The sequence below is a fragment of the Poecile atricapillus genome, chromosome 11 (assembly GCF_030490865.1).
Source record: "Poecile atricapillus isolate bPoeAtr1 chromosome 11, bPoeAtr1.hap1, whole genome shotgun sequence".
Classification (NCBI taxonomy): Eukaryota; Metazoa; Chordata; class Aves; order Passeriformes; family Paridae; genus Poecile; species Poecile atricapillus.
The window spans coordinates 17,554,896-17,582,264 of NC_081259.1; the positions used below are offsets into that span (position 1 = coordinate 17,554,896).

Below are 27,369 nucleotides of genomic sequence, written 5' to 3' on the forward strand. Positions count from 1 at the left end.
CCAACCCCACCTCTTTCCAGTAAAATCCTTTATTTGCCCTTACTCCACACCACCAGGTCCCAGCACCAGCACTCACTTCTTCTTCAGGAGCTTCGTCATCTCTGGCACCGCCTGCAAACATCAGTGCCAAGGTAGTGCATGTTCCCCTCTGACCCCCACAAACTTGCCCTGTGCAGTTCCCAGCCGTGCAATTACGCTGCCCACCCTCCCACCCAGCACAGCACTCCAGGGGCTGTGGGTCACCCCAGCTCACAGCACTCCCCACTTCTCTCCTGCTGAATAAAGCCTCTTAATTATTTAAGAGAGCTACATTTCCATTAGGTGGAAATAATGCATTCGTACAAAATTTATTAAGGAAATTGTCTACATGATGTTTCCTCAGAATGTGACTGTCTCTGGCTTACAAAGAGGCCCGTGCTCACCACGGAGCCAGCGGGCATTATTTCAGGAATGGCATTAAGTGCTGGCAGAGTTTCTGCCCGTGTCTCCACAGAGCCATGACACTCCTGCCACTCACGTTTGGTCACACACAGGCAGTGACACACAGGCACTGGGCCAGGGCTGGCTTGGAGCTCCAGAGGGAAGTGCAAGCTCCTCCTGGGCATCCGTCAGTGAGGCAGCAAGCCCAGACAGAAATAATCATGACTCCTGCCAACTCTCTACTTCCAAACTTTCTGAAGCTTAAAAATACAGGCAAGCACCTATGTGTGCTAATTTCCAAAATTGGTTCAACCTCAGGAAACCAGAACTGAGGCAAGCTGGCTGTGATTCCCCTCCCAACACAACCTACTTGCAGGGATTCAATTTTAAGCATGCAAATCATGACATCAGAAAGCAAATCTCTAAAAAACCCAAACCCCCTCACACAGGCATTGTTAATACCTTAACTATTATATTAGGTAAGCTCCTGTCAGCTCTCCCAGTTATCCTGCATATCAAGTTTAGCCTTACCTGAAATAAGTCTGCTACCAGTCCATAGTCTGCCACTTGGAAAATTGGAGCTTCTGGATCCTTGTTAATAGCAACAATGGTCTGCAAGCGAAGTTAAAGCACCACATGAATCCAGATATTGGTCATCCTCTGGGGCTAGATTACAAGGCCAGGTCTTAGATAGGAAATGGGCTGTATTTTTTCCAAGCACCTGAAGCAGAAGATTTATCTGTGCATTTAATACTTTTTCATCTCAAAAACAAACACTTCCTTCCCTCCACATACACCACAATCCCTCTGAAAAAAAACAAACCAAAGCCCTCCCTTCCCTGCTCATCATACACGTCTCTGCTATCCTTCCCTGTTGAAAAGCCTAGAAAGGCTTACTATAAGGCTTACTACAAAGGATTATCTGCATATTCTAAGCTGCAACATTGCAGAACCAACCTGGAGGCAGCAGTTATAAGCACAATAAAGCCCTGCCCAAAGGCCTCTACTTATATTGGGACATAGCATTTAGTTTGTCACACAATAGAAAACAGCACAAATCCCAACACAGTAATCCTGAACACGTCTCAGTTTAAGCTCTGCTTTACATTGAATCATCCTTAACTGCCTGTGACAGCTTCCAGCAAGATAAGCATGGCTGGGTGTCCATCAAAATCTGCAACAGGATGGGGAGCACTCCATAGAGGAAGGGAAAAGAATCCTAAAGCAAACCCAACAGCTCACAGAAGGAGCCTTACACCAAGAAGGGGCCCAGAGCACAGCCCAAGGGCAGTGCCTGCCCACCTCCACACTGCAGTGGAACAGTGGGAACAGTGGTTCAGGGCAGCTCTGACCCAACAGGCAGCTGAGGCACTTACCTGCCACACTCCATTGTGCCTGCTTTACTCCCTCCACTGAAAGTCCAACAAAATTAATGGTTCAGTAAGCAGGGGCCTAGTGGCAGTAACTCAATGAGAGAAGTTTACAAATCCTGTGGTTTTAGGCCCCCAGAAATGTTATTTCTTGGCACGCCGTTTGTCTCCTGCCAGTCCCTGTACAGGACCCCAGAGCACACCTGCAAGCAGGCAGTACCCAGAGCACTGCCCCTGCCCTCTGGCCAGCTCATAGCCAAGGATGTGCAAGTGCTGCAGCAATGCTGCCCTTGAAATGTTCTCCCAGAGCTTTATTGGTTTTACTTCAGTAACCCCTGTTTGCAAATGCAAGCCTCCCCTGACAAGCTGCAGTGCAGGAAGCAAATCCAGGCTGTGATGCCTTACTGGCCCAATAAAGACTTTCTCAGACACTCCTGAAGTTCTGCCATTCCTTGCAGAACCATCCACAGGGGCTGATGCTGAGGCCCAGCCAAGGCCAGCAGTCAGTGACACCACAGGAGCTGCTAGCTCTGTCCTTAGCACAAAAATAATTAACAAATCACTTGCAGAACTGTCTGAAGCTTTGGTTTGGAAGCTCTGCCTCCTTCAGCTGAAGTAACTTCAGTAAGATTTGGTTTCCTACCTGATTGCTAACTCAGGTAAGCAGCAAAAGCATCACCTTGCTCACAACAGAACTTTCAGAATTAAATCTCTGAGTAAGAAAAGAGGGGAACTCTCATGAGGGAACTGGAAATAAGGAAAGAAAGCAACGATTCTCAGGTCTCTTCAAAAGCTGCATTTTCTACCTTGCTGTAAAAGAACAAATAAATTATACATTTCACTTGGTAGAAAGCATCTGACTGCTTTGGAAAACATATCCTGAAGTGTACAAGTTCACAATGCCAGGTAATTCAGAGAGCTGAGGGAGGGCTGGGGATGCTCCAGAGAGCTCCCGTGGCTGCAGAATTCTTTCTTTGGGAAAACTGGATCTTTTCCATAACTACCCCACCAAAATACTTTAGCTAAAAAGAAAGCAGAACACATTCCAAATACCAATAACTGCATCTGAATTTTACAACAGACACATTAGCTTATACTAAAAAAACTGAGATATGGGAGAAATTGAAGGGTTAAATAAACATATCAACAAATTTCATCTGTCCTTATTTCTTATAGCAGATTACCTCAAAATATCAAACATGCCTCTGGAAAAGTAATAAAAGCAGAGGTTTTGCTGTTACAGTATAGGATAATATCACTGCTCAGTGTTTCTGTAACAAAGGAAATTCTGGCACTTCAAGTCAGAGGTTCCCAGTGCTGCTGACAAGACTTAACTGAGATAAAGCAGCTGATAAAGACAAAGAGGGTCACATCAAGTCTTATGCAGCTTCCAACCAGTGGCTGCTGCTTATCCCACCCACCCATCTCCTTCAGCCAAGGGCACAGCTGGAGACTGAACTCCTCCAAGCAAAGCCACTTGTGCCACAGTGGCCCAGCAGTTCCAGGAGAGCTGAGGAGGCCATGGCAGCAGTGCTGTGCTCTGCTCTCCCTCTGCTGCACTGCAAGCAGGAGACACTCTGGCACTGCTGTTCCACCAAAGCCCTTGGAAACACGCTGCCACAACTGCCACTTCTCAAGAGAGACCTTCACCTGTGCCCATCCCACACCTGGAAGATTTGGAATTTTGGTCCTTTTTTCTCCACTGAATCAACTAATGCTAACACCACTCGAGCCCCTGCTTTCAGAACGCTTATCATTTCCCCCCTGAAGTATTTATATAACACATGAGGGGAAACAATGGTAAGAAAGCAGAGATCATCCTACCACACAGGCTCATTTGTGAGGACAATTACCAGTCAAACTCACTGGTCTCTAGCTGGTTAAACACAGGAAACTACCTGCTAAGTTTTGTAACCTTTTCCCTCAGCTTTATGAACTATTTAAAGTTGTGGCTTGGTTAAGTTCATCCCCTGAAAATAGAGCAAAAAAATCCTTTTCAAAAAATTACTGCAGGAGGCAGGACCTCCAGTTTTTGATGTGTGGCATTTGAGAGTATCAATCAGCAGGTAACTCTGCTCCTCTTTTCAAACACTGCACTGTGGGCCAAACTGGCAATTCCAACTTTGGATTATTTGCTTTGGCAACTAATGAGTTAAACCTTTTAAAGTTTTACTGCCATTTTATAGCAGGTTTCCATTTGAATGGCTAAATGCAGGAATGTCAGAGACATCTCTTCCTTTATGGAATAGTAAGTTCATAATTCAAATTGCACATTGTTATGCATGAATTAATATGTCATAGTCTGGAATAAAGGCAAATGGAATTATTGTATAGAATTCAGGCATATGTGCTTTGGGTTGGGTTTTTTTTTAAACAACGTCAATTAGCTGCTTCCACTGATCACTTTAGGTTGTAGTGCAAAGGTTTTTCTACTGTGTGAGATGTTTTGCCAACATATTTTTTTGTCCAAGACTGTTTTAAAGCAGCAGGAAATACGAAACCATCTAAAGCATGGGTGCAAAAGCAAGAGAGTCAACTCATTTTCTTCCTCAAAAATCTTTTCTAATACATCCACCTTCACATACCTTGCTGTCTTTCATTCCAGCCAAGTGTTGGATTGCTCCAGATATTCCCACAGCAATATAAAGTTCCTAGGAAAAAACAAGAGAGATATTTTTGGTCCCCACACCAGTCTCAGTAAGCTCTCACAAACCTTAATCCAAATCAATTATATGCAGCAGTTTTTACATTACTGTAGTTTTCAATACTGAAGGCAACTGATGATTGGTTCCTTTCCCCAGCTGGGGATGCAATGTGACTGCAAAAGGAGAATCCCAAAGGAGCATCTAGCAAAGACAGATTATGGGAAAAAAATAAAGTCTGCATCAAAAACATACAACACTGCTCAGCTAAAGGCCAGGGCAATCCATGTTATCCATGACCCTGGAGATTCCCAGTGCAAATATTACAGAAGATAACCTACAGATGGATAATGCAGTTGCCTGAAGAGCAAAGCAAGGCTTTTGTCTGAAGCCCCTCAGAGCCTTTACCTAAGACAATGCTCAAAGCTGAAATTCAGGTGTTAGGCCTGTGAAAGGTTGCCTATAGAGCAGGATAAACCTCTGAGGTCCCCAAGTGGGCTGGGTGCACTGCACACCTGCAGGTTGTGTTCCTCACCCCAACCCTCTGTGTCCACATGGCCTGAAGCCTTCCTTCCCCTCTCACTGCCCACACAGAGTACAGAAGGTACACCAGGTACACTGACAGCTTTACACTTAACCCTAACCCACTGCACATCTCCAAAGAGTCTTACAGTCAGATGAGATGAAAATGTATAGGCAAATAGATCTGTGTCAGCTGTTTTAGTCACAGCTGAAAACTATTACTTCTCCTTGGGCTGAAAGTCATCCATTCTATCATCTACCCAAAACCAAGGCTATTTCAGCTCCCTGACAGTTTTTCTACTACCACAAGTCCAAGCAAGCAGTCAGAGCTGTACTCTAGCTAACTAATATTACAGAAGAAAACTAAAGAAAGTGCTTTTCACCAACTCATTCAATAACAGAAAATTAACACAAATTTAGTTAGGGGCTTATCTATCAAAAGCAGTCTTAGAAAAGACACAGCCTCAAATACTAACATAATTTCTCTTTTAAAAATACCACGGGTATTCCATATCTAAGGAAATATAAATCTAATTTAACTCAATAAATAATAGTGGGGGGCCAGGGAGTGTAAGAGGGTCAAAACCAATCTAACCCCTGTGCAGCTGAAACTGCATTACAGTTAAGTGGCTTTTAGCATGGCAGAGCCAAACCCAGCTCTGGGACATGCACAGACCTAGAGAGGAGAGTGGCAAACAAAGGTGCTCAAACACAGACCCACAGAGGCTTCTGCCATACAGGCCTCAGAGTCATTACATCAATTAAAGAAAAAAAAGGAAGATTGCTTTCTGATGTTTCTACAGCTATAGCCTCTGCTCACTATATGATTTTTAAATGGGAATAGATAAATTAAGTTTATTAAGTTTTTCTGTATTTTCATACAAAAAACTCTCTCCTGTAAAAACTGAAGGGGAGGGGAAATAAAGCCAAAACAAAGTATTTCCTATCAAAAAGGCTTTCTTTGAAACTGAAACATGGAATCTAGTCCACCTACTTCCACAAAACCACACAGCCAGTGAACACACTCAGAAACTCCTCGGCCTCAGCAGGCTTTTACCAAGTGGATTACTACTGGAGGTCAATCCATTTTAACCACAGCTGCAATGTAACATAATATGTCCACATCAGAACTCATGGTAAGAATGCAATATTTTCATTATACCAAATAAAAGAACAGATGTTACAGGAAAAATTATTCTAACATCATGCTGTCTTTAATACAAGTGCTTTTTAAAGACACATTACTGTAATTTGATTATTTTTAGAGCAATTCATTAAGTGCCAGTCATCCAGACTACCAGATACTCTTATCAGTCTGCTTAACATTGTGAAGTTCAATCTTTGGAAAGAATCCAGCTAACCGGGAACCAGATGCCTATGAATATATTCTATTAAAATATCTAGGAAAGACAAGGATGTTTCATTAAAAAGACATTTGTACATCACCAGGCTTGTCTAAAAGCATTTATTATGCATCTAGGCCATGGCCTTCTAGGTTATGTGCTTTTGGCTCTGTGGTTCAGACAACTGGTCCTGTCAGTCAGCCCTAACCCTGACAGGAGATCACCTCAGCAATGTTTTCATGTAGAGAACACACAAGACAGCAGGGTTCTTATCAATACTTCTGTGCTGCAAAAGGGACAGAACTGCTTAAATCTTAGTTTTAATCTATTCTGCAGTTCAGTAGGAGGGACCCAAAGGACCCACAATGTCTAAATGCTAACGCTTCGGGACTGCTGTCCTAAAGAGAATTCAACTGGTCAGCCAGGGAGGATGTAAAGCATTGTAAAATTCAAATCCTTATTTATTTTCACAGTAATAACCTTGTTTTGATGTTTTCCCTGAAATCACGGACTTCTATCAGGCCTTTTGCTGAGTCCTGTCATTGTTCAAAGTGTGTCAAAGTCCCAGGTCAGGACTGTAGCCCCAAGCCCGTGAAGCAAGTGAGGGAGGGAAGCAGAAAGGAGGGGGTACCCCAGCTGGGCACCCTTCCAGAGCTTGCTGGGCCATGGCAGCACAGAGCAGCAAGCTCTGCAAGGAGCTCTGGGTCCTTCAGGGCTCATCTGGGCAGGAGACCCACACAAAGCACAGAACAGATGAATCCAAGTCTGGGTCACACCTCTCAGGGGCCAGACATGGCTTTACACCAAATTCAAGTTCCAGCTTTTTGGAACCCTGGAAGTTGCTCTAATTACTGCTGTCAGGCAGCTGATCCACAGCCCCCAGTTACAGGCACTTACAGCAAAGTCCAGGACATGGAGTAGCATTTATCAACTCCCTAGTGCTGGGCACAGGCAGATTTTCACTGAAGGGCTGCTGCCAACACTGTGCCACACAAGAACAGGCAACAAAACAGCACACACACATTCCAGACCAAAGGGTTCACAGCACTGTGAACAAAGGAAGTGCCAAAAGCAAATGAAGTCAAGGAAGTGAAAGTTTTGGTGGTTATATGGACATGACGTCAGGTTAGGAAATTGTCTTGGCTCTTAGCAACTTCATTTCATGCAGGAAACACTGTACAAACATCACAGCCATGCCACAGGTATTTTTATGAAGTCACTGGCAGATATCAGCACTGGGAAAGGACACCAGAGAAGAGAGCTGATGGCAAGGAAAAGCAGGATGGAGGGAACATGTGGCACAGGACACTGAATGTACCAAACAGCCAAGACAGTGCAAAGCAGAGGACAGAAGGCACCACCAGGAAGTACCAACACTCCAGATGTGCTGAGGCTGGAAGGGCTCGGTACATCAAGAGTGGGCAGATGTGAAGGAGGGCACCAGCCCCCATGAGACTTCCCACAAGGGCTGCAGCAGCAGTCCAAAGTGACTCTGGCAGCCAACTGGCACAGAGGCCGAGACAGCTTTCATTTGTCCTGCCACACAATGTCCTGCACAACTCTGGTGGCAGACAGGATCCTGACAGAGACCTCCAAGTCTATAATTGCATATATAAATTGCATCACAACCACCCTAAAAAAAAACCCCACAACTCCAACTCCCAAATTTAACCTACTCAAAGTCAAGATTCCAAATCAAAAATCAAGCTTCTCACGAGTTGCTGGTTAAAGTATTCATCTGGACTTATATTTTTCCAACAGAAGTGACCATGGTATGTTTTAGTCATTACCTGCTAATCATTAAAATGAAAAAAAAAAAATCCTCCTTAGCCATTCCCTAAACTCTATTTCTGCTTCAGACATACCCAGGTTATATACTGGCAGCCTTCACATGCACAAACCTGCACATGTGGCTCCAGAGTCCATACAGCCAGTTACAGGCTGTTTGGAAAAATGCACAGCAGTGCTGTATGTGGATGACTGCAATTAACAATGTATCAATGCAGTTATTTTCCTGTGCACACAGACTCTTGCAATTATTTACAGAATAATCTGTGGCACGTGATATTACTTCCTTTATATGTATGAAAATATTTAAATATGCCTTTGGCTGCCTTGGGGCAGTTCTTAAGTTCTCTTTGCTTAAGAGAACTACAAGAACAGTTTTTATTTCAACTCCCTGAGCCTTTGAATGGTGCTGTGACAGAGCTCAGGGCAGCCACAGGTGCCCCACAAGCTGAGGTAGCTACTCTGCAAGCATGTTGTCAGCTGCTATTGATTTTTATGACAATTTTTGAATGATGCTGAAAACCTCCAATGCACATCAATTTATCATCCTGCCAATGGCATGCTTTTAAACAGGCTAGTTTAATAAACCCATCTGGCACATGCACTGTTTCTAAAGGCAGCTCAGATATTTTATTTTCTTTGCAAGAGTGAAAGGACAATGAAATTAGAAGGAAATCTTTGTGATCAAAATTGCTTTGTACAAGATATTCCTTCCAGTTAGAAACTATTAAGCCGATAAAATATTTTCTGGCTTGACAGTAGTTCATCTCTATTACAGTGTATATCACACAGTATATATCACATATCTCCAGTATGTGATGCAGCTGAACCCACTCCATTCAAGAAGCACACATCACTAAACTAGAGTCCAACTACAGTTTATTTTTCACTTTAAGAACCTTTGATCAGCCAAGCTGTGTAATTACTCTTAAACATGGTTAGGGTGTCTGCTGGAGTGCAGGGCCATGCAGCAATTTTTTTTTTCCCCCTCTCTCCAGGGAAAAGCACATCAATTGCTTTCAGCTAAATGCACTCACATATGAATATTTTAGTACAATTTAATGTTTCTGCACCAACCCCAAAGGAGCAGAGCATCAATTTGTGAACATAGTTTTCTTGGAGTTAAAAGCTACACTGGATAATGCAGGATGAAAGGGGTTGTCAATCCTTAGCTTTTTAGCAAGTCAGAGAAAGACAGTCTCTAAATTCAGTCCCAGCTGCATACAAACAGCTCTCTAAAGTTTGCCACCATAAAGCTACTTTTCAACAATAGTGACTTATCAGAGGAGATAATCCAAATCCCAAGCACAACTGGTTTTTCCCAGTGCTATTCCCATCTGCTACCTACCTAACAGCCCCAACCATTTATACCATGCAATGTGCACCAGCTGGTCTATTAATAACACCACAAACCTGATGTACAAATAACACATTCCTGCAAAGCACTGAGCTGAGCAGAGCAGAAATTATGTACCATGCTTTTGAAGAGAGAAACTTTGGTGTCTCAATATTCCCTTGTATGTGCAACAAATGAGGATGTAATTAAGATCTTATTGGTAAGCAGAGTAGAACATTTTTTAAGAAAGTACAGCCCAGACAAGAGGAGTGACAATTCTCATGATGCCAAGGGAACTAATTAGCTCGTTCTGTTGTTAGTAATTTTAGGTAACGGCCAGAGAATAAAAAATAGAAAGATACAAAAATAAAACATCCCTTGTTTCACTTTCCTTGTGCTTCCTCACAAGGGAGTAAAGGGAAACAGCAGATAAACTAATCTGAACAAGCAAAGGATCCCTAAGAAAGTGATGGGAATGAACACTCAGGGACAGTTTGCATCCATTTATTACCAAGAAATACAAAATACAGGAATTATGTAAATTATGTGATACTGTGCTTCTCCCTTCCAGCTACTCCCAAAGCAAGATGACTATTAAGTGCTAAAAAGCCACTCACTGCAGTAAAATGGATGCCCAGTAAAATACTGGGGGCACAGAGAGGCTCAGAAAGGATCCCATCCTCTTGTAGGAGAAGGGGAGCAACAAGAATTCCACCGTTCTTCCACAGCTTTGGTGCCTTTCAAGTGAACCAACATCTCACTCTTCATGTCTCAACTGAAACTGCACCTCTAACATGCCTCTCCTCCTCTCATTATTACTGGCAATTCCTGACTGTTGCAAATCTGCCTCCCTTTTGAAGTTCCTTCAATCTATTACAGCCAGAAGAGATCCTCTAGCATGGAACTGAAGCAGTGAAGCCAACCAGTTTCCTCCTGGCCATCCTATCAAATCTACACTGAATTCCCCACTGCTTTACCCACGTGAGGTTTCTCAGCACATGCACCTGTCTTCTGTGCAATCATATCACATTTCTAGCACAATCATTTAATCCAGTGTCAATTATTACTACATCATGTATTTCCTAACTTGTGTCTTCCTGAGTTTTCCACCTCTGTTTTGTGTTGTCTATTAGTGTTTTGTACTCAATGTTGAAAGTAACAAGACAGCAGCAACTGAACTCCTTAAAATAAAAAATAAAATTTAAAAAAATAAAGTCATTTTGCCAGCTACAAAATCCTACAGCAAAACTAAGGCAGTTCTAGAGTTAGACCCTGAAAGAGCACTAATTTTAGAAGAGTGAACATTTAAACTCTGAAGAGAATAAACTAGAAGGACACCTTTCAGGTAGCAGCTGATCCTTCACAAGGTCAGAGGGTAACAAAATACACACATGCTTGCCAAAAAAAGCACCTCTCAGTGTCACTGAGGTTCTGGCTGTTTTCTGGGGACAAGAAGTTTAGTGTGAGATAATCCCAGTACAAACCCACCTTCCTTCAAAACCTCAGGGAAGGATAAAATTAATTAGAATAGGCTGCAAAGGAAAACCTGGGAAACCATGGGAACAGTTTGGGCATTCAAAGATAGCTGCCTAGTGGCACTCCAGTGTAGCACTTCCCACCTGGATCGTGGATGCTGCTCCAGAAGGAAGTGGCCAGGTCCCACACAGTCCCCAGCAGCCCTGGGAATGCACTTTTCACTTCCCAGCTGACTCAATGGCACTGGATCCCCATCAGTGCCCATCACACCTCCTTTCTCACCAGCCTGAACTGCAGAGCTCCCAGTTCAACAACAACAGAACCCAGGAAAGGTTTAGAGCAGCTGCTTTCCTTTTTTTACAAGTCAGTTTATTTTTTGGTTGAATATCAAACAAATTGCACAAGTTCCTAAGAAAGATTACATGCTGGTTTCCATGTTAGAAATGTTGCTAACTATGCCTTGGGTAGGGAAAGCTTATACTGAACTAATAAATGAAGCATTCGTGTTTAGTTTACAAAAATTTTAAATATCTGAAAAATCTTTTTTTACTTTCTTTCTTTTCCACACCTGTTTTGTTCTTGTTTCTTTCTTTATTATGATCTTTATTATTATTTCTCTATTGTGAATATGAGAGAGAGAGAACTGGGAAGATTTTTACTAAGGAAACTAACACCCCTGACTATTTGAAATTTCTTATCTAAAAATAGCAGTTACTCTGGGGTAATGGTGGTAGGCTTGATTTCTGTAGGGAGTTTAGTATTTTCTAACTAGATATACTTAACTAATATTTATTAGTAGGCACTCATAGGAAGGGTATTTTTATCCAAAACCAGCAAATTTGAACATTCTTACAAGGCTTTTTCCTTAAACAGAAACTACATACAGTACTTAAACTGAGAATCAAATTTAATTTTTCTGCAAAACACCTGCATATAAGAAATAGTGGGAAAAACTGGCTTCTAATTGTAAAAAATATGCTAAAATGGTTGTCACTGATTAAAGACACTAAATATACTAAATTGCTTTTTTTAATTAGGAAGAAAACATTTTATATTTTAATATATCCACTTATGTCTAAAAATTTCCTTCCTTCCATCTCATCAAATAATACAAATCAGCCTTCTCTTTCATAAGACAGAATATTCAAATAGGAGCTGCAATCACCTGAAATCAAGAGGTTAAAAAAAAAGGTACTAACAGAAACAAAAAATACATGCTGAGTATTTTAACAACTGGACTCAAACTGTACAAAAGAGAAACTGCCTAAGATCCAGTCAAAACCCAACAATACAAATGAACACCAACATGAACAAAACCTTGAAGTCTAACAGTCCAAGGCTACTTCTGAAGAGCAGATGTGCTGCATAGAACCAGGGCTCAGACAGACACAAGGTGAAATCTGTGCTCTTTAATTAACTGCATTCTTCCATCACTTAAGTAAAATGAACTCCAGTTGTTCATTGCATGGCAGTGTGTTTGTGTATTAATACCTCAGTTAAAATTAATACCTAATTCTGGAACGCTGCTGTGGCTGTGAGGTTCTTGGATCCTGTGATGCACTGTTTGGGCTGCACTCTTAAAAACTGAAAGCAGTCACAGAATTATGAAGGACCAATGACCAAAACTACCCTTCCTTCCCCAAATCCACAACTGAAGGCACAGGGGAAGGATAAGCAGCCCTTTTAGACCATTATCTTATTACCCAGCGATGAGTACAAACACACCCCAGCAGTCACACAGGAAAAGCAGCAGAAGCACCTCCCCTCTTCCTGAGCTTGTAACAAACCCTTGTTCCTCTGTAGTCTCAAACTGACCCAATTCCAGAGTCCTGGAAAACAATGCATTCCAATCCTCCACTGAGACTGGGCAAGAGACTATTAATAGAAGTGTAAGAGCACACACTAAGATACTTTCCCATCAGAAGCCAACAGCTGCACACGAGAACAAGCGTGGCTCAGACTCCTAAAGTTTCTTGCATCTGAGACTCTTCCCCTGCTTAAAACCCAGGCACCCAGAGGGCACACACCATGTCAGCTCAAAACTGAACACAAAACTCAGGTCTCAGCTACTCTATCAGATCAGTGTTCAAATCTGCTTTGTAATTCTCCAGGCAGAACATCACAAGCACTCCCTGAACAGATACTGAGCCTGTCTCATACAGGGAGAAAACAGCATATTCTGAGAACTGCTAAAATAGCCAGTGTCATCTTGGCCTGACCAAAAAAGCTCAGTTCTTCTTCAAGTCAACTCTATTTTCCACTGCAGAGAATAGTTTTCTAGCTGAAGTACCAAAAAGACAGTGAAGTAGAAATAGGAATGTTAAATTAACAATTTGCAGCTTTCAACTGCTTCATATTTGAGATGCCTATCCAGCACACTGAAAAATTAAAACCTCTAGTCAGCAACTGTGTGGGCTTAGTATCAATTCAACTTGCACTTTTATTACAATTAGTATTTAATATTTTCTCTATTTCCAAGGCACTGGATGCTATCCTTGCATGTATTTTAAGATCCAGACTAAATATCTGAAATTTGAAAGGAGAGGTATATAATTTCCAGTACTCTGCACAACTCACTATTTAATAAACATTTGTTGAGAAGTGAGAGAAAAATGCATCAGCCTGCAGACAAATAGATGGCACACCATGCAATTGTGCCAGTTTAGACCATTTATGACACCAGAGTTTGACTTTAGTTCATCAGTCCTGACTAAAGGCTCTTTAATAATCCTCGAAAAGAGGACAATGATGACACTGATGTGATCCTATGATGTGGCTTTATGTTCTTATGACTCTCACATGTTGCTATGGGCCATCTGTGGCAAAACACAGCATTGTATCATCATCAAAAACCAGGCTTTTTTTGTTTCAACATGATTGTTTATATGCCCTTGACTCTGGAAAGAATGTTCATTGTTGAGCCCTAACACACAAACCAGAGCTGAGCTGTCTTCAAATTAATATTCTCCACCTCATTAAAGGATATTTGGTAATGAAGAACTAAGGATGGTTAGTCTCATCTTATGCCCTTTCAAAATACACACTTAAATGACACTTAGCTTATGCCCTGGTAAGCAGAAAGAGTTGGGGTTGCATTTTTAATCCACACAACCTCCCAGTTTGCTTACACAGCAGAGGTTAATATCTCTTCTATCAAGATTTTTGGATGACCTTAGTCTTATCAGTAGGTCTACTTCTCAGAAGGAGTGTTTTGTAGCAGTTGGTTATCATATAGATTTACAGGTTTAAACACTAGCATGCCTAGAAATAGCTCCACTCAGCTCCAAAGGGTAATCATCAGATGGCCTCTGATGAGGACTTCGAAAAAAGCAGCAAATATCCCTATCCACAACTCAAGGCAGAAGAAATCAGAAACATGAAACATCTTGTTCAAGAAAATCCACCAGAGTTTACAACAGAATCACAAGTTCCTGTCTTTGACATGCAAGTTATTACTCTATCCTGCTGAATGTATTACTAGAAAAATAATGGTCATGGTTTGAATTTCTTACATTTGCAGCAATGGCAAATGCAAAACATTACAGGAGCCTAGCAAGGCTTTGAACATGCACAGCTTTTTAATATTATTTAAATTATTATGATTTGGTAAATGCAGCAATTGAAATATGAGTTTCTCTCCAAAGTTTCAGCTCACTCCTCCCTTCTGGTCTCATTAAGCCATTATCAAGTAAAAAGTTGCTCCTTGGTGTCTTCTGTTGCCATACACAAAGAGCTGCTTACTGAGAAACAAAACCTTTGCTCCATCGTGGAGCTCAGTGTACCCCTGCCAGATCATCACATCTCAGTAGGGGCTCTGCCCCACACTGAGGTGAGCCACATTTGTAACTTTCCTATTTACACTCAAATGTGCTTCATCTGGCTACAACTTTCCTTGTATGTCCTCAGGTCATAAAGAACAATGAAAGAAGTCTCAGACTTCTGCAGGACAGAAAGCCCCACACAGACACAAAAAGACAGAAATCAGTTCCCTGTGATATTGGGATGCAGAAAGAGCAGAAGATGACATCCAGCATGTTATTGCCCCATATTAAGCCATTCAGAATATGTCCTTCTGGGTATGTCACTCTACAGCAGCCAGTATGTTGATTATTCCTCTCTTAAATTTCTTGCATTTTCATTTCTTACAAAAATTTTGCTTTGACTATACTGCAATAATCCAATAACAGTTACTAAAAGTTTCTTAAAAATCATCACCTGAAAAAGCCCAGAACACAAAATTACAAGAGATCAAGCCACAGATTGATATAATTTTGAGTTTATGTCAGTAATGACATCTTTTAGCATATCAATGCCAGCTGTTAAGAAGCTAAAAAAAGGTTCAGGCAGCTATGAAGAAATGCAGCACGCAAACCCCCGACAAAGCTGTGTCAGAACACACCCCAGTGACCCAGAGGAAAGATTTCCATCCCAGCTTGCTTCTGTCATTTTGTAAATGCAACATCAAGTGACAATATCACAGTGGGCATGGTGATGTTCCTGTTAGGCCCAGTATTAAGACTCAGCTCATCTCTGCGTGCTTGCTCTGAAAGAAAATGCATGCTAGAAACCATCCCAGCTCCATGATGAGAGATATTTCCATACTTACTGGTGCTACTATTTTGCCTGTCTGTCCAACTTGCATGTCATTAGGAACAAAGCCAGCATCAACAGCTGCACGGGAAGCTCCAACTAGTTGAAAGAAAATATTTTCAATGTTTTCTTTTAAAATATTTGCGAGCCAAATTTATATCACCATAAAAGCCCATGTATTTTACTGAAGAGTCCCACACTCTAAGGGCACGTATTTAAAAACTTCCCTCTTAAAAGCTCTTATGGTAATCCCTCTCTATACCACTAGCTAAAAACTTCCAAATACTAAGTGCTAATGCACTTCATAAGCAACAGGAAATCCCTACTCCCAGCACCAAAGGGCCATATATTTAAAACCAAGGATTTCAATCTGGCATACTTCCATGACTTTTTCATGTTGCTTTGTCAAAAGAAGATTTTCCCATAAATGCCTTTCCAAAATGTTCCTTCAAGTCTGAATGGAACATATGTGCCATCTTATATTGCTGTGAATCTCCAAAGTCAGGCATGGTAAAGAAAAATATCAAAGTAAACTCGACAATGCCATATGGACATTTAGTTAGCAAAACACCAATTTAAAAACTAAGCTAATCATGTAAAACTATAAATGTGAATGCTAAAATTAATAGAGCTAAAACATTAAAGCAAACAGTTTCTCCTTCTTTCCCAACCTTTATACAAAATACTTCACTGAAACATTGTGTATGGTTGATTTTCTCCTGTTAATACAAAAGCACAGCAAAAGGACAGAGCCACTCGAACTACGACAGTGTGGGTGGGATTCTGTAAAGAAGCAGTTGAAAAGGATGTATGCAGAAGGTATCAGCTCTTCAAAATGAGCTATGACAATTTCACATTTTGTTTGCAAGCTTCTGTTCTGGAGATTTGAGAAGCACAGGGAATATTACAGGTTAGTATTTTGCTTCACACACAGAGATTTCAGTATAGTTGACAAAACTTTATGTATTACTAAACTAAGAGCATTTTAACCATTTGATAGAGAAAATAAAAGACTTAAGATGAATTCCAGTTTTAATGTGACCAGTTTAGATATAGTAAACAGGGTTAAAAAAAATAGAGGAAAACAAATTTACCTGCAGCATGCAATTGATCCGCAAGGTCATACAACAACTTAAAATTTTCACCGCTCTTCAAGCCCCTCCCTTAATGAACAACAAAAGAAGATCAAGAAAGAAGAACATGTGTTTTAAGATTCATTTTTTTGCTTATATAAACTTTCAGTATGAGTATTAGCATTTGCAAAGACGTGCTTGCACAGGGCATTTCTGGATACATTACTAACCAATATTTAGTATTTGGAGATTTAGCTTTTGTCTTTGCCATTAATATTTCATATGTATAAACCAACACCACTCTGCGTTGTTTACTTCCTGCACATAGCACTATCAAGGTCATTCTCCAAAACCAGGGAAACAGCATTTTTTTAACTAATTTGTGCTCCCTCTGCTGGCTTCAGGAACAAAACACTGTAGTGGGATTAGTAAGAAATCATTTTAGCTGTAGGCATACAGTAAAAATTACAGTCCATCACTTGATACCTAAGGAGCAGAATATTATCAGTACAGGTTTTAAAATCATTAAGGTCATTACACAATAATGTTTGGATTGACTGAAATGATCAGCAGTAATTTTAAACATGATAAATTTCCATCTAAAAAACACTTCATAGTGTGAAAATTTTAAAGAGGCTCACCAAATATGACAATGGGATTACAAAGCCTCCCAGCATACGCTAAACTCATGTTTCACCTCTTTACAAAATATCCATGTTGGGTGCTTCCTCAGCAGCCCCATGGAATATTTCAGAATCACATTATAATTTTCTTTTTTTTTTAATCACATTACAATGTTCTGCTACAGATAGGATTTACCAAGAGGTACCATGACTTCAACATCAGACAGTTTTAATGTGATCCACTCACCCCCCGATACAACCACTTTTGCACTGGTGAGCTCCGGTCGATCGCTCTTTGTCAGCTTCTGCTCAATCCATTCAGAGATACCGACGGGTGGTGGAGGGGTCACTGCAGTCACCAGATGAACCAAACACCCACAAGAAAATGAGAAAGCATGTGTTTTCAAGCTGAAATATGAGTTTAAGCTTAATTCAAAGTTCATTCTATAACTGATTCTGCCGCAAGCTTTTGATGAGTCTCAGCAGTTGCTCCTGGCTCCGAGTAAAGAGCCTCGTTCACCAGTTGTGTTTAGGGAACCTACAGTACAAACTGCACTAAAAGGAATTCTGCTGTGGAAGTGTTACACACTGATACCAACCCAGCATAAGAAGTGTGAGCCTTTTCTTACAGGCAGAAAAGTCAATCAGGCAATGCACCAACAGTGCAATACACTAGCTTCAGTAACGTTTGACTTCTACCATCCACATTAGGAAATACAGGATGGTTCAGAGGCAGGGACTAAGCCACAAAACAAAAAGGCCCACAGTGAAAAACAGCAGAGGTCACCAAAAGTGGAACAGGTTACCCAGAGTAGTTGTGAAGTCTCCACCTTTGGACACTCTCAAAGCCTGACTGAACAGAGTCCTGCACAATCTGTTCCATGGGGCTGGACTAGATCTAGAGATCCCTTCCAACCTCAACTACTCTGTCATTCTGTGACTGGATTTCTCAATTATCAGAGCTTCACTGACTTCATTAAATTGTAAATCAGACTGATATAGTTAAAACTGATCTAAAACAACAACTGGGTGTTCTCAAATCAATTTAAACTGCCACTAGTCTAGCTTAATGATGTAATGACCTAGCTCAATTGCAATATCATTAAACCAAAACTGTGGAGAGCCAAACACTTTTATTTTTCCTCAGTCTTGTTTTGAAAACCAATCTGGTTATTCAAACAGCTGTAACTTGTCCATAAAGTTTTAAGATTGCAGGGCAGAAGTTTAGGCAGTGAGTGGAACAAGCACAGAATTCAGCACAGATAATCTCCATTTCTGGTCAAAGAAAAGGAAGTAATCGTGCAGATAATCCATATCTTCTCTTACCAAACATCACTACAAAGTGCAAGCACCTGTAATTAAAAGTGTAAAGCTAACATTATGACAATCAGTTTGCTTTGACAAATACTTCTACAAACATTACCATGCAGTGAGCAAAACTAACTCTATTAAATAAAACAACAGCATCCCAGAACAAATACTCACACTTTTCTACACTGGCACTACCACCACTCGCTGGTGCAGCCTCAAATGAGGTTCCCCGAACAGTAAACACTTTGACTGCTTCATCACACTGCACAGTGCAAATAATATTTCCTAAAAAAGTCACATTAAAAATTTAAAGATTATCAGACATACTGTGCTTTAAAAAAAAAAATAAACAATATCAAAACCACATTAGCAGTTGTACTAGAATATGCAACATCCATCGAGGTACTTCCCAAAACTGCAGTTTTAGATTACTAAAATTTAGCACTTAATAAGCAGAGATTACAAGTACTTTAATTTACATTTTAGCCCCATGTTACTAAAGTATGAATACAAATCCTCTATTTTTAAAGGATACAAAGTATTCAAATAATCTCTTATGAATGCACTTTTAAATTTCAGATGGGATGAAAAATACAACTTTGAAAATGCCATTCTTACACTTAAAGAATGTCTATAATTCAAAGTAGATCTTTTATCCTGTTGCATGAATTCATCAGAACTGAAGACAATGAGGCCTCCCCTCAGTATCTGTGGGACTGTGTTTCTCTCTATAATATAATACAATACTTCACACTGGAGGCTGCATGGAACGCTAAAAGAAAAAAAGCTGCAACATTTTTCTAAACAAACTATTCATAAACAAAGTCATCTTGAAATTGTGAATTATTGGGAAGCAACTTAAAGTGCAGCACAAAACCACATTCCAGTACCATAACTCAAAATGTAATACCCTGCTGGTACATGTGGTACAATCTTTACAGTAAAATTAAGAAACACAAGCTAATGAGCTCATATCTAAAATAAAACACAGTGTCAGCCATGCATTAGAGAAACAAGACTGAAAAAATAAGTACAAATTAAGTTAATTAAATATTGTAAGTAATTTGTTCAATGCCTTCATAATTAGAAAAAATAACCATGGGGTATCTTAAATAAGAACTAATGCTAGTCCTATTAAATAAAGCTGGACAATTAACCTGCTGCCTTATGCTTTCCAAAATCTAATCAGAAAGGCATTAACAAACACAGTACAGGGAAAGGATGTGACCAAATTCTATTCCTTAAGGTGACAGACCGGGGTTTGACATGCTTCTACCAAATTTGAAATTACTTGCTTTCTCACACGGGGAGCATCATGTCCATCCCTAGGCTTCATTTCTTTGAAACACAGCAATTGAGATTGTAAAGTGAAAATTCCTATCATATTCCAAGGTTTTAACATTAGGATCACGTAGAAAAATTAGCAGTACTGGATTCTTCATGAGACAAATACCATGCAGCTTTTGTGATTACCCACCTGCATAGATAGTTCTCACAAAAGTATCTGGTGACTTAATTTCAATAATGTCAGAAACAGGGGCAACATCAAGTTTGCCAGCCACTCTGGGAATAAGATTCTAGAAGTTAGAGATGAAAAGTTAGCAAAGTAAGTGCTAAGTAAAATGTACACGGTCAGCAAAAGAACACTGCTGACCCGATTTTAGTGTCATATAATGCTGTCTTCTCAGACATACAGAACTAAGATTTCTGAAGGGCTGCTCATGTAGCTTTAGCAGCCAAATAAAACCCCATTACTGTAATAACATTAGACATTTTATGAGACTTACTGTAAGCAAACCCTTAATTCAATATCTTAAATTAGAAGGCTTATTTGCTTCAAATATTCTAAAACTGAATATAGATGCCATTTACTCAGAAAATTGACAGTTATGGATTGCTGAGCTCTTGGCACTTCAAGAAAAAAAAAAGGTGCATTTTGGAAGTTAGATGCCAAAAATGATAGGAAAAAACTCTTCCCTCCAAAGCAAAAAAAAATAAAAATTAAAGTTTAATATTAAAGTATATATTATTTTTCTCCAAAATTTACTCTAGAAAATTACTCAGCACATTTAGGAGTGGGAAGCAGGATAAAAAGAGCAACAGAAATGACAAAGAAATCAGTAGTATGATTGTTTGCTTTCTGTCTGCCTCCTTTCTGGTAATAAAAAAGGGCCCAGTTCTAAAATCTTTACTCACATGAAGTACTCAAAAATGGCAGTGTAAGCATTAAAGCAAAAGCCATTAACTGCTACTATGACACTGCAGCTAAAAAAATAATAATAAAAAAAAAATAAAATTTAAAAACTTAAGGCTTAAGGTACATCAAGATTTCTCTTAGCAAAAATACAAACATATGGATTGATATTGATTGGAAGTGAAAGTAGTAAGATGGAAGGCCAATGTCAGTACTCGTCCTACATCAGTAAGGTTTCTGAAGAATCCCTTTTCTCTAATTTAGCTGCACCACAGTGTTGCACAGATTCTTTGTACTGAGGCTCTCCATGTACTTATAAATACATTCCTTAAAAAAAAAAAGAAAAACAAGTTTTGAAAAACTGTATTCTCATTAAATCCATTCTGGCTGGGACTTAGATCAGTGTTATTTATATATGTTTACAGACATTTCAATGTACATGACTTATAGCACAGATGCAAATCCCACTCCAAAAAAAAGTTTGCTTCCAATAGGTCTGCACACTTTCATTTCAACATGCAAATAACAGATTTTTCATCTTGATTTGCTGTGCTTTTCCTTACAATTTTCATGCTTTCAGATCACTTAATCTGGTTTGCCTTACTGTACATTTTGTCTTGTGTCCATAGGATTGGCTGGTTACCACAGAATATTTCTTCTATGCTATTTTTTTCACATCAGCTCATAAAAGAACTCTAAGAAGAATCATGAAATCTAAATCTAACTAATGAACTCTTAAGCAAACTACTGTAAAGCAGTTTGCAAATACAAAACTGTCCATGGCTAATCTCTCTCAAGCCTTTGATTCACACTCTTACATACAGCAGCATCTGCCTCTTCTCTACAAGAACTTTTTGATGCTCTTTGATCTACTTACCTTCCCAAAGGCAGATGCTCCAGCACAAATGTGGGTGTAATTAAATTTTTTATGAGTTTCCACAATCAAGGGAGTCAGCTCCTCTGAGAATAAAAAAAAATATTCAGAATTTACAACTATATTCTTTTAGTTCAAAAATACACAAATTTCTTTTGTCAATAGGTAAGAACAACTCTCACCTGCTAGAAATCCCTTGTACACATCATGCTGAGCCACGAGAACTTTTGCGACACCCTGCACTTTGCTGAGTTCTGATGCTACCTGTGATTACAAGTGAATTATTATTAGTTTGTGTTTTAACAGGCACCACAAACATATAACAAGGGAGTTCCCGCTGCAAATAGCTCACAGCCTATAGATTAGTAAAACCAGAACCAAAAGTACACTAATTCCAAAATCAGAACAAACCTGAATGGACTAAAATGCACATCTGCTGATCCACAACATAGCACCTCATGGAATAATGAAAATGAATTTGTGAGTAAGAGAACTACAGAGCAAATCAAACATAGAAAACTTGCCTCCTGCATGCAGGGCTCCACAGCGATCCCAGCATTTCTTACAGCAGCCGACAACAATCACACTTCAGGACTATTGCTCAGCATTCCAGTAAATTCACCAAGAAACCAAACCTACTTTCTTTTAGATCAGTCAGTATCTACCATACAAACAAATACAAATGTACAAAACGCTGTTATGAATTTTGTCCAAATTCTAGGAGCAACCCTTTGTTTGCATCTGACTTTTTGCCCACTGAAGCAATGTGTATTTTCAATTTATATTTATGCATTTTTTTTCGTTTGAATTGGCACAAGTGAAGTTTAAATGATAAAAGGGTTACTACAGATCAGAGAAAAGAGGACTGACAGCAAGGTCTGGAGACCACATGCATTGTCTGAGAACCAGCGTAGTTTTACTGAGTTTGATGAGTATCAGTTTACCCTCAAAAATTAACAAAAGGAAATAAAGAAAAAATCCCTAATAGCTGCTGCAGAGTATTTGTTTGAGTCACTGGCTCTTAAATAAAAATCTCTAAACCTTCCTTTTTTTTAAAAAATCCTTTTTCCTTTTTTTCCACCATAATTTCCTGCAGACTCCATACATTTAGCATGAAAACAAACCAACAAACAAACCTTTTGCAGTAACTTTTCTCCTATGCAACTGCATAGAATAAGGAAAATTAAAGACACACATCAGGCAATTATTTCTTTTTTTCTTTCTCATTTTCTTGATTTAGATAAATATTTGCTTCATCTCCACCTCAAACACCTGAATAGCTACTGACGTTTCTCCACTTATTTGTGAATAAGCTGCTCTAAGTATGCCTCCTTCACGAAACTGTACATGTTGCTTTCAAAATAACAGTTCATAAACAGTATTAAAGTATTTGGCACAGTTTTCTGTACTTCTACTGCTCACACAATACCAAGTCATGCTGGAATAAAAGTGCCACTAATGTACTAACGAAATTGTCTCTAGGATGGGCACACAAAAATTACACTAAAAATACACAGCTACCATACGTGTAACATAACTTTTTACAGTTATGTGTTAAAGAGCTGTGTGATCAAGTCAAGAAGCACTAATTTCAGAATTTCAGGTTGCAAACATTCTCTAGACAACTAGTGATTGGTTAGTAAAAACAACTTGCTCAAAAGCCCAATTCATCACTGTTGTTTCACTTCTGCTGGTTTCCATTTAAACAAGCACAAACTTCTTTCCAAATTCTTAGCACTGCAGTATTTGTCATTTAAACTTTACAGAGATACATCTTGTTTTAAAAGTTAATTGTCCTTTAGTCCCATAAAAATTTGCTTGCTCAAGCATGTAACAACCGTTATTGATACTGTCCCCTGTGAAATGAAATCTATATCCTTATTTTCTATTTTGAAGAGAAGCAGTTCCAAGTGCAGGACTTTTCTGGCAGATTAGCAACTCCTGGCACGGTTTCTCCTCACTACAGATTATTTTTCAGGCTGCCCAAGACGCTGCCAAGTATTGTTTCACTGCATTCATTATTTCATTGGTATGAGAAGAGCATTTCCTACCTTGTCACAGCTGGTACCAGCCACCAAACAAGAAACCTCCCCTCCCAGGCGCTTTGCCGCAGTGATGGTATTGAGGGTAATGGGCGTGAGAGATTCATTGTTGTGTTCTGCCACCACCAAGGTGCTCTGAGACCGCCGGAGCACCGACGCCTGGAAAGGAAGGGAGACACACACGAGTTGGGAACTTAGCATTGAAGTGAAAAACTGTTCCTCTGAGCATCCAAGGCTTTACAGAAATTCATCAATTATACAAATTGTAAAACATTGCTGTCAAACAAAACAGGTTCATTCTAGATAATTTTTATTAAGAGAATACATTAGGTGATACAAAAAAAGACAAACTGGCTTGACTTCAGCTTGTCTGTAACATGCTGTGCTTAAACTGAAACTCCACAGGAAAATACTGAACAAAATTCAGAAAAACATTTTAACATATTACATTCAAGCTCAGTTGATCAATTTAAGCAAGTACTTAAGGACTGATGATTAGACAAGCAAGAATAAGACACAAGGAAATCAACAGTTGCAAATAAATATTTACTTGGTTTTCTAGGATGGTTCTCTGGCAGTCTTTTATTCTAAGTTGTAAACAAAATCTAGCTAGAGAAATGACTTTTATATTTAGATATGTACAGAGGCAAAATTTTATGCAGTGGCTGGATGAAAATTAAGCAGCAGGGACTCACAGCCTGAAAACACACTAGGAGAAATCTTTATAGGCATCAGGTTAATTTTTCCCTCTTTTACTTTAAAACATTTCAGCACTTAGTCTACCATCACAATCTAATGGTCCTTAAATAACAATTTTGACCAATTCACCATCCATGCACAAACTTGAACTTCTCAAGCAAACATGAAAGAAAAAAAAAAGATAGAAAAAAAGGCAAGAAACTGCCATAAAAGCAAACCAAAATATTCTACATTCTGAGACCATCCTCTCTAATATTCAGATGTATGTTTGAAAAGCATTTTTCCTCCAAAACTAATACTAGGGCAGGGAAAGCATTTTTGAATGGGAACAGGAATATTGTCCCTCAAGTGTTTCTTTACCCTACATAAAGCCCAACTGAAGACGCGAGTTATGATCAGTGCAGGACAGAATACCAGGAAAACCAAGTAAATTCATTAATATAACCAAGCAACAAATACTAACACAATGCTGAAGATGCACAGCCAAATACTACTTTTTTTAAACTTACATTCCAACCTGCCCTCATGCCAAACATGCACTTGCCTACAACTTCAATTAAAAAACCCTTCAGAAAATATGAAAGGCTAAAATTTGCATCTGGACTTCAACCCCACAAAGCCTACCAACATACTGAATTTCAAACACAGAAAGCAAATCCCTGAAACTAATCACAGCGCACAAATAAAAATACAAAGATAAGATTTTGCAGAATCTGAATCATAATTTGTCCTTTTGATTAAAACAATAAGGATTCTTGTAGAAGTTCTCTGCATTTAATCTCTTATGCTTAAGGTTACTTGCTGTGATAAAATATTCTAAGGTCCTTTGAAACCAATTACCAGTAACAAAATATTTACTGCCACTATAGAACAGATGCTGTATTTTTGATTATGTTTCATACATCATTTGCAATAAAAGTTATGAAATTTTAGTCACTATTTGAAGAATAAATCCATGGCTTTGTGGCAAAAAGCCCACTCTCCAATGAGTTGTGTCATGGGGTAAAGTGGACCATACTCCTGGAAAACCCTCAAGTTTTCAAATTTCCAAAGGGAGACCCATGCATTTTAAACATACACTTATTTCTGCTTACATTATCATTTTTCCCCTAAATAAGCACTGCACCACCACCATCATTCTATCAAATCATTCTAAAATAAACTGAGAAATAATTATTTTTAGCCAAAATAAATACGAGCAATAGAAGTTGCTTGAGCAGACTGGCTATTACAGCATTAATCAGGTATTATTTCTAAATCAATAATCCCACATTTTATATTTGTGGGAATACACACAATATGCACACCAGAAAGTCACTTCATGGATGACATCTCTGAACATAAAGACAAGATTCACCAGATTCAAAATAAATTTAAATTCACATATATTATGGGTAAAAATCTAGATGACAAACGAGATTTCTACGTGAGCCTGAATTTTATATATTAAATACATTAAATAATTTTCTCAATAAACAAAATCAAACCAAACCAACGTTTGTTTGATATAATAAAGACTCTGCAATAAAACCAGAGGGCAATTCATCTAGTCAATGGTCCTGTAAACTAAGAACCTGCAATGAGTCAATGATAGGACAGGTAGTTATTTTGATGGAGTTACTATCCAGCTGCACGTGAGGGAGAACAGCCCATTACTCCACTGACATCCGTGGCCTCTGCTGGCAACAGTGGTGGGTGCCTGCAGCCTGCTCCAAGGACACTCCTTAAGAACACCAGAATTAGGAAATCAGCTCTAACTAAAACATGTGGCAGGCACAGCAATACAAGATGGGTCAACCAAAAAGCTGTTCCAAAAAATGCAAGAGATGCAGCAGGTGAATTCTACATAGCCCCATGCACCAAACATGCATCAATAAGAAATGGGATGCTAGAAACTTCACCTGGGAAAATGAAGTTTGTCTCCCTTTAGAAAAGCCACTGGAAGTTACAGGAACAAAACCAAAACAGACATTCACAAGGCAGAGCACCAAACAACTGGACCTACAAAGGTATCTCTAGAGCTGATTTTCTTAGCTGTAAAAGCAAACTAAAGCTAAAAAGAAGCTAAAATTTTAAAACTGCTTATTAGGAATTCTGGATCTCATGGATAACCATTAACACTGGGCAAAGTTCCCAAGAAGGAACTCCAGGAACTAAGAATTGTGGTATTACCAAAGATAAGTGCTACATTCCTAAACAACAAAGCAATGCCTAATTCAAGTAAGACAGTCTTGTAGCTGTAAAACTTTAAACTAACTAGATAAATTTGGTAAACTCAGGGAGAGAAGGGAACTCTAGCAATAAAGCATAAACTTCCAGAACCTCTCTGAAGACCTGGTACAAAAGAGGTCCAAGAGACAGCTCTGTAACTCCAGGAAACACTAACTAGAAAAACAACACTAAAGGCATCTGAATTAAAAAGGGGCTATAACTGCAGCAAAGAACAGCAATAAAAAAGTAAAATCGCTTTGCAAAAAGGATTTTGCAATAATAATAAAGACTTAACATTACAAAGGGATTGAAGCAGTAAGAGAAAGATGTAATACACAATAAACTTCTCCAAATACACCCCTTGCAACCATTAAAATCAACCAAGCTATTTTGAAATACAGACAACACTGAGTGTATTTCAACACAGTGAGCTCCCTAAATGGCTTATTCCCACTTCTGCATCAACTTTTTGTGCACTTGCAGTCTCATTTCTCCTCAGTACTCCCATCTTTAACTTACACAAAACTTTCCTTCCTGCTCATACTTCACGGGTTTCTCTCCTTTTTCTCTAGACTCCACTCACTCTTGAACAGTAAGAGTCAGCTGGGCTAAACTTTACACTTCTCAAAAAGTGAAACTGTGAGTTTGTTTCACTTTTGTCACAGACTACATTGTTACACACACATTGAAGATGCACACAATGTTCTACCGGCTTTATTTTATAAAGTTACTAATCTAGATGTGTATGACTGAAAACCAAGAAGCTGAACTCATATGTCCAGGCCATGAAACTGATTTGTGCAGTGAGCATGTGAGTAAAGTACTATTTACACAGCAGTACCATATGATTCAGAG

At 39.2% G+C, this 27,369-nt stretch overlaps 1 protein-coding gene across 1 annotated transcript in view; it reads right to left on the minus strand.

Annotated features, from left to right (window-relative positions):
- Positions 1-13: 13 nt before the first annotated feature.
- ETFA (electron transfer flavoprotein subunit alpha) overlaps positions 14-27,369 on the minus strand; it is a 28,565-nt gene continuing 1,209 nt past the window's right edge. The window contains exons 2-12 of the mRNA XM_058847231.1: positions 23,614-23,763; positions 21,745-21,826; positions 21,566-21,648; positions 19,972-20,071; positions 18,669-18,779; positions 17,431-17,532; positions 16,582-16,650; positions 15,504-15,586; positions 4,376-4,441; positions 952-1,032; positions 14-111 (exon numbers count right to left, since the gene is read on the minus strand). Coding sequence (XP_058703214.1) covers positions 73-111; positions 952-1,032; positions 4,376-4,441; positions 15,504-15,586; positions 16,582-16,650; positions 17,431-17,532; positions 18,669-18,779; positions 19,972-20,071; positions 21,566-21,648; positions 21,745-21,826; positions 23,614-23,763 — 966 coding nt within the window. The 3' untranslated portion in view covers positions 14-72. The remainder of the gene's footprint in view (positions 112-951; positions 1,033-4,375; positions 4,442-15,503; positions 15,587-16,581; positions 16,651-17,430; positions 17,533-18,668; positions 18,780-19,971; positions 20,072-21,565; positions 21,649-21,744; positions 21,827-23,613; positions 23,764-27,369) is intronic.